The sequence below is a fragment of the Pelodiscus sinensis genome, chromosome 20 (assembly GCF_052426305.1).
Source record: "Pelodiscus sinensis isolate ZL-2025 chromosome 20, ASM5242630v1, whole genome shotgun sequence".
Taxonomy (NCBI): domain Eukaryota; kingdom Metazoa; phylum Chordata; order Testudines; family Trionychidae; genus Pelodiscus; species Pelodiscus sinensis.
Window position 1 is genome coordinate 19092410 of NC_143071.1, and position 8015 is coordinate 19100424.

General features: G+C 52.4%; 1 protein-coding gene across 2 annotated transcripts; it reads right to left on the reverse strand.

The window, feature by feature from the left end:
- Positions 1–1593: 1593 nt before the first annotated feature.
- Positions 1594–7648, reverse strand: LOC106732902 (uncharacterized). 2 transcript variants are annotated; one of them, XM_089771989.1, is made up of 3 exons: positions 7418–7648; positions 3593–3654; positions 1594–3076 (listed from the first exon to the last, which is right to left on the reverse strand). In XM_089771989.1, exon 3 carries the CDS (start codon positions 2760–2762, stop codon positions 1812–1814), a length of 951 nt encoding a protein of 316 aa, XP_089628115.1. In that variant the 5' UTR covers positions 2763–3076; positions 3593–3654; positions 7418–7648; the 3' UTR covers positions 1594–1811. The 2 variants fall into 2 exon arrangements, with proteins under 2 accessions (XP_089628115.1, XP_089628116.1); XM_089771990.1 differs by lacking the exon at positions 3593–3654.
- Between the last annotated feature and the right edge of the window lie 367 nt (positions 7649–8015).

Genomic DNA, 8015 nt, shown 5'->3' on the forward strand with positions numbered 1-8015 from the left:
AGGGGCAAGTGTGCAGGAGCAGAGACGCACATGCTGGCCCCAGCAGCCTGCCACTTTGAGCGGGGATGCAGCAGCTGGGGAGCCAGCCCGAGGGTCCCACTGGGTTGCTGGCTGGGAGCCATGTAGGATAAGCGCCTCCCAGCCAGAGCCTGTATCTGGAATCCACCCTCCCTGCTCCTAACCTCCTGCCTCAGGTGAGAGCCCAAGCCCTCTGCACCCCTGCCCCGGTCACACTCTCTCCCAGCCCCTGCACTCCCTCTTTTAGCCCCTCTCTCAAGTCAGAATCTACTCCTGCACCCGAATCCCCGCACCACCTCCTGCACCTCAATCCCCTTCTCCAAGTTCCCTTCTGCACCCAACCTCCATACCTGACCCTGAACCCCCTCTTATACCTCTCCCACAGTCAGAATCCACTCCTGCACCCAAACCTCCTCCAAGACCCCTCTTGCACCCCAATTCCCTGTCCCAGGGCACAACCCCCTCCTTTGCCAAACACTCCCTCTTGCATCTCAGTCCTCCCTTCTGCACCCAACCTCCATCCCAGACCTTGCACCCCCTCCATAGAACAGTGTGGCCGTTGACCACTTACCAAGTTCTTGGAGTGCCCCCCCATAACAATTATTGCCCACCCCCGCTTTAAGGCCAAAACACATGGGGTGGGAGAGCATTTGTGTCAAGTCCTATTTCCCACACAAGAGTAGATCTTCTAGCAGGAGCTGCCTCTTTCTCTTTAAGAAAGGAGTGTGCAGTGCCAAGAATAGCGGAGGCCCTGTCTACACAACAGACTTGCTGGCAGCGCTGTGTCTGTCCTGGGTCTGGTGAGGTCTGATTCCCTGGTTGTGCCAGCATAGGTAAATCATAGAACCATAGAGCTGGAAGAGACCTTAGAAGGCCATCAAGTCCAGCCCCCTGCCCAAGGCAGGACCAATCCCAATTAAATCAACCCGGCCAGGGCTTTGTCAAGCCGAGACTTAAACACCTCTAGGGATGGAGACTCCACCACTTCCCTAGGTAACCCATTCCAGAGCTTCACCACCCTCCTAGGGAAAGTTTTTCCTAATATCCAACCTGGACCTCTCCCACCACAACTTGAGACCATTGTTCCTTGTGCTGCCATCTGTCACTACTGAGAACAGCCTTTCTCCAGCCTCTTTGGAACCTTCTTCATGAAGTTGAAGGCTGCTATCAAATCCCCCCTCGCTCTTCTCTTCTGCAGACTAAACAGACCCAACTCCCTCAGCCTCTCCTCATAGGTCATATGCTCCAGCCCCCTAATCATTTTGGTCACCCTCCACTGGACCCTCTCCAATGCATCCACATCCTTCCTGTAATTGGGGGCCCAGAACTGGACACAGTACTCCAGATGTGGCCTCACCAGAGCTGAGTAAAGAGGAATAGTAAATATAGTGGCGGCGGCCGCCAGGGGCTCACCCTGGGGAGCTGGATCCGGCCCGTGGGCTGCCATTTGCCCACCACTGACCTAGAGGCCAGACCAGGCACCAACATGATAAATGGCACCCCCTTCTCTTGAGGGAGCCCCCAAGTGCCTCTTCCTCAACCCGCCACCTGCAGGGACTAAACACCAGATGACACCTAAAACCAAGAATTTATTTTAAAAAACACAACTGTCCATTTAAAATGGAGGTAAAGGGGGGCTTCGCAGGCGTCCCCGGGTTGGGGGCTGCTGCAGGGGACACTGCTCTGGCGAGGGCGTGGCTCTGGGCTGGGCGAGAACTCCTCGTTACACTGAAGTCATAGGAGCACGGCAGCGAGTCCGAGCGAAGGACAAGAGCCCCATGCGCCCCCTGGAGTCAGTACTGGATGTACCGCTTCTTGGGTGGGAGGTGCGCACTCCAAGCATTGTCCATGGGCCGCTTGGCAGCCAGCAGGAGGGTGGAAACGGAGGCCAGGCCTCTCTTGCGATTGCTCTTGGGGGGCGGCTCGCAGCCACTGCCTGCTGCTGCCCAGAAGTTATGCTGCTGGTGGGCAGCCTCAGCGGCTTCCCTGGCAGGCGACGTGCTCGCCGAGTGAGCGTGAGCCCCCCTACTGCTCCTGCAAGAGCCTCGTCGTCTTGGCCAGGGAGTGAACTGCCGGTAGAAAGATTCCACCTCCGAAATGTCTGCCAGCTCTGTCATTGCCATGGCATCTACCAGGTGACTGTACTCCAGAGGGACCGGGCTTCTCACATCTTCCTCCAGCTGGGGAGATGCCGCTTTTCTTTTCCATACCTCGACATGCATCTTCCTGTGGGGGGGTAACAACCGCGGCCTCTTCCTCAGAGAGGAGCCCAGCAGCAAGTCCGATGCACAGATCTGGAGGAGCTCCTCCTCCGTGTCCCCTTCCCAGGCCAAGGGCAGGCTTGCCAGCTCCTTGTAGAAAGGACCTGGGTCTTTTGCCCAGGGTTGTAGTTCAGCGGGAGTTCTGGGTGTGTGCCCGGAGCAGCCCCCAGGTGCCACAAGGGACACAGGGGGGGAGCCCGAGTGGTCCAGTGCAGTCACCATGGCCAGGAGATAAAAGGCATTGTCACCAGGGCTGGAGCTGGGATGCAGCAGGGCTCCCCTGAGGGAGAAAGGTACCGGCTCAGCCCCGGGCCACGGGCCCTGGGTCGGAATGCTGCTGGGGGAGGGGCCGTTTGGCCCTTGTGGAGAGATCGGGCAGGGCTGGAGTTTCAGCTTTTCATTCCAAGCTTGTAGGAACTTCTCCCTGCAGGACCTGGGCCCATCTAGACCACTCCTCCAGCACCCAACCTTCTCCACCCGCATGGCAGCTGTGCCCGGGGCCGGGGGTGCCTTTGAGGTAAAGGGCGAGAAAAGAGAGCAGCCAATCCCTCTGAGAAGGAGGAGAGCGGGGTTTTGGGCAATCCCTTTGGAACTTCCTTCCCCTGCTCTCTGATCACTACCAGGGATGGTCCCGCTGTTGCCAGGAGACTGCAGGTTCTAGAACAAATGCTTCAGCAGGCAGCTCTTGGCCCAAGGCCCTGGCATCTGTAGCTATATCAAGTAGAGGTGCTGGCCCCTCCAATGTCATAAGCTCTGTGATGTCATTGCGACCTCCCCTGGCTGCTCCGTGTGCCCTGCTAGAGTAAGAATAAATCCACATGACTGAATGGCACAGGCTGCTAATTTACAGAGAAATAGTCACTCGCCAATGCCACAGCCGTGAATCCTCCAACACTAGCTCTCCGTCAGCTAGCTGCAATGTATTTGAAGAAGCAACTCCCACCAGTTCTTGAAGGCTCTCTTCATTGATGGATAAAACTCATGGCCAGGCCTTTCAAAGCAACCACAAGGAGTTTGAGCACCCAGTTCTCATTGAATTTCAGTGGGGAACTGGGCAATTAACTCCCACCCTATCTCACTTCAGTGAAAGGTCTGTCAGTACCATGCACCTCAAATGTGCAGACATACACACGCTTCAAGGGTTGGAGCAGGGGCTGTTTAGAGTCAATTCAGGCCCTGTGCCTCCATTTCTCCTTCTGGAAAACGTGGCTGCTACTTTGTCCGCAGTCATGTGGGACCAGTCAGCTTTAACACTGCCCATTGTGGGCTTTGGGAAATATCTGCAATATACTAAATGCCAAATGGTATCCTACCTGGTCATGCAGTGGAGAGACAGCAATTGCTTGATAAAACAGTTTTTAAGGTGTATTTTTCACTGCAATGAAAAATTAGACAAGAGAGACTTCAGTTCTTGTCTCCCCCAGCCCATTAGCCTCCCCTGGGGATTTCCAGGTGCCTCCTCATAATTATTCAAATCTTATTTTATGGAATTTAACTTAACCTTTTGATTCTCTTATTCATAGAGAACTTTGCTGCCTCCCCATGGAGTAGAGGAGCCACTACTCATGAGAGAATAAGCTCACTGCACAGCAGTAGTGGGCAATAATATTCGCAGGGGGACCACTTAATGAATTTTGGTATGCAATTGTGGGCTGGCTCAACCTGTGGAAGGGGCGGGGCCTGGTGGAAGGGGCGGGGTGGGGCTGGGAGACTAGCCCCGCCTCTACTGCTGGTCAAAGAGGAACAGAGACTGCTCCCTTTCCAGGGTCAGCCAGGGAGCTCTTGGAATTAATAGCCGGAGAGCCTGAGCTGGGTCCTATAGTTCAGAGAGGACCTGGGAGACTTCAGCGAGGACCCTAATAAAGCAAAGCACAGCCGGCCGCACAGTGTAATACAGTCTTCCTCCAAAAACTTCACACGGTGTTTCAGCCCAACCACCTGGCCCTCTGGTCAATCTCTGGGCAGGAGCAACAGGGGACAAATGGCCAAAGTTCCACTGCGACAGGATCACCCTGGCACCATTGAGCTACAGACAATTAGGCAACAAAGCACTCCTGAAATATTAAAGGGGGCTGTTTTCCAACGTGTGTTGCTTAATTGTTTGGGTTTCCTCTTGCAGCCATGAATACTTTATCTGACCTCCTCAGGTTTCCTCTGGGGATGAGGAGCTTGGATGCCTTAAAAAGGCAGGGAGGAAGAGAAAGAGAATGAGGCCTTATCGGCGCAGAGAGTGTGTGTGTGTGTGTTGGGTTGGGGGGTGCATATGCTAAGGAAAGAACTTTTTCTTTTAGCACTAGGCAGCATGTGACATAGAAGGGAGCTGGCAGGCCCACCAACAGGGAGCAGGGAGGGGGAGCAAAGGGGGCAATTGCCCTGGAGCCCAGAGATTCAAAGGGCATGGCTGGAGCCCCAGACCCTATACACTGCTGTGGGGGTGCCATGCTGGGGTGCAGGGCCACGTACTCCAAGCAGTGCTGAAGCCCCACTCCTTCTGGTAGCCCAGAGCCAGCCCCCACTCCATGTCGCCCAGGGGCTGGCAGAGTATGAATGAACCGAGGGTGAGGCCTAGTTAGCAAAGGAGTTTTTAACCATCTCATCAATGCAGACTTTTAACCAGCAGACTCAATTGTCTTTTAATGGCAATTTCATTGACGGGAGTTTTGTCAATGGAATGGGTGTTTGGCAATGGAAAGTTGGATCCATGTGCTGTAAGGCTGTGTCTACACTGGCATGAATTTCCGGAAATGCTTAAAACGGAATACTATTCCGTTTTCAGTTTTTCCAGAAAAGGAGCGTCTACATTGGCAGGCTGCTTTTCCGGAAAAGCCCTTTTTCCGGAAAAGCGTCTGTGGCCACTGTTGACGCGCTTTTCCGGAAAAGAGCCCCGATCGCCATTTTCGCGATCGGGGCTTTTTTCCGGAAAAGACTACTGGGCTGTCTACACTGGCCCTTTTCCGGAACAGTGTTCCAGAATAAGGACTTATGCCTGAGCGGGAGCAGAATAGTTTTTCCGGAATAGCGGCTGATTTTGTACAGTAGAGCGTCATTGCTTTTCCGGAAATTCAAGGGCCAGTGTAGACAGCTCGCAGCTTATTCCGGAAAAGCGGCTGATTTTCCGGAATAAGTGGCCCAGTGTAGACACAGCCTAAGATCCATGCACAATCTTATTTTAAAAAACCAGAGGTCTAATGCAAAGGATCGAATACATGACAAATGAAGCCCTTTTAGGAAAGAGGGAATCTGGAGGACTCCTGTGCAGCATGGCTTCCTTTACAATATTTCCTTCTTCGCTTCCCCCTCCTGCAGCTGTCTCCCATTGCTCCTGGGCTTTACGGAGCCACAGAATCTCAGTTCTGAAATGGCTCTTCCTGCCCCCCCAGTGCAAAGGATCTGTAAAGCCAGATCCTACTCCCTTCAGATAGGAATACCGAGGGGGTGCACAGCTGGCAAAGGAAATCTACTTCCTAGCTCCCATATGTGTAGCCCACACCAGGCATGGTCATAGAATCATAGAACTGGAAGAGACCTCAGAAGGTCATCAAGTCCAGCCCCCTGCTCTAGGCAGGACCAATTCCAACTAAATCAACCCGGCCAGGTGGCAGAGCCTCTCTATGCTTTTGGCCATTCCTGGGGGCCAGAGGCAACTGGTCTTAAATCCAAATAGCCCAGAGGCTGCTCTAACTTATACATGGGCCAAACTGGCTCCCAAATGGAGACACTACTAAAAGTGGCATGAAACTCTCTTTGCCCTACCCCAGAAGCAGGCCTGCTGTTTTTTCTCATTGTTCTTCACCCTTACAACCCACTGGCTGGGTTTGGTGGCAGATGAGGTACTGCCTCATGGGGAGGGGGGGGGGGGGAGGAAAGAGACAGAATAAGACCCAGGGTAAAATGTTTTAGAAGTTGTCTGTACTTGAGCGCTGCCTTTATAGCTCTTGGTGCCAGGTGCTGTGTGGGGACCATGCTGCTGAGGAGCACAGATCCCTGCAGTGGGATCCAAAGCAGATCAAGGAGCTGAGCAGCACTGGTAAAATGCCTGTGGAACGGGTCCCTGTGCAGTGCAGGTGAGTTACAGAGCCCTGTGTAAAGTTCTGACCTACAGGGGCCATTTGACTAGGTTCCTGGCTAATAACTTTACATAGGGCTTGACAGAGGAGGCTGGTGTTAACCATCCACACTGAAGAAGTCAGGAAATGGAGGCATGGAGAGATTAAATGACTTGCCCAAGAACAAATAGTATATCAGTGGCAGAGCTAGGAATTGAAATCAGCTCTGCTGCCTCTATAGGCTGGTGCTGAACTAGCTGCTCAGGGCTTGCTTTGCTGGTTTGGATTATACATACCCTCCTCCAGTGCTCATAGGGACACACAGATTTCCACACACCCCTTTTATTTGTAAATAGACACCACTACAGTGTTAGGGACATGGGAAGGGGATGTAAGTGATAATCCACTGACTAGCTGCTCCTGGTAGAGCAAGACCTCTAATAAGCACACATCTACACAGCAGTGTTATTTCAGATGTAGTCCACAGCTACACTACAAGCAGTTATTTCAACATTAGGAGGACTTCTTACTCAGACTCCTCTAGCCCTCATTTTACGAGGAGTAAAGGAAGCTGGAGAAGTGCTCTAACTCAGACTTCCTGCTGTGCAGACAGCACCAAAAGCTGAAATAAGCTATTTTGACCTAAGCCATGCAATTGGCATAGCTCAAGTTGTGTAGCTTATTTCGGCTTTAACCCTGCTCCGTAGGGGAGCCCTAAGAGATTAAACCCTCTAAGCACACCTACTCAAGCCCAGCTCCTCATGCAAAAGCTAATCACATGCTACCTGGAAAGTCCCAAAGGCATTAGGCCCAGGCTGTTACTGACAAAGGACACAGGGGAGGGAGCTGCTTTTCTGTTACAAAATGTCTAACCAGCTGGATTTCCAAAGGAAGCAGGGTTATTCCACATCAGAGTTTTAAGCCTCCCAAAAGCAGCTTAGAACTTCTGCAGGGCTCATAAGGGCTCCATGGCACAGGTGACTGAGCAACCTGCACTTTCAAAACACCAATCCATGGCCAGGGTGGGGTGGAGGAGGGAATCAGTGATAAATAACAAATGAATTAAAGAAGGTCATGAAATAATTAACTAACCTGTTGTTCTACAGCCCCTTGCTTAGTGAGCTAATGAGGAGAGTAACATCCATGGCGGGAGTTAGGAAAAGTAAGTTTTTTAAGCTCTCCAGCTCCACATCCAGTTTTTGCTCTTAGGCAGCACAGAATACGAGTGGCAGCAAGGGGTACTTGCCAGGAGATAGGAAAACAGGCCCCACCCAAAACACAAATAGCTGCTGTTAAGCATCCAACATCTTATCTTAACACTGCTAATCACGTTTGGGGTTAAAGCCACTTGCCCCCTCCCCCGTGGGCCCCACCTAAGGTATCTTGTCTAATCAGGAGGGACACTTCTAGACAGAGCTGGGGGATTTTGCCTTAAAGGGCCAGGCCAGCATTGTCTTCAGAGGAGCTATGCAAAACAGAAAGAACAAGGCTGCTAGTTTGGGTATTTGGTGTACAGAGAGGAACGGCATGGAGCATGTCTAGGCTGCACAATCCCAATGCGCGCACACACAAAAAGAATCACCTCTGGGAAATTTAGAAGGCGAAGCTCATTACACTGAGTGTTTGGCACTGGAAAGGGGATTTACTCACTAGCAGGCTCCCTCCACTGGAGGGGATCCTTGATCAGCAG

Excerpts from the sequence above, each read along its gene's own strand:
- LOC106732902 (XM_089771990.1), bottom strand. The coding sequence starts at position 2,762 with ATGCGGGTGGAGAAGGTTGGGTGCTGGAGGAGTGGTCTAGATGGGCCC.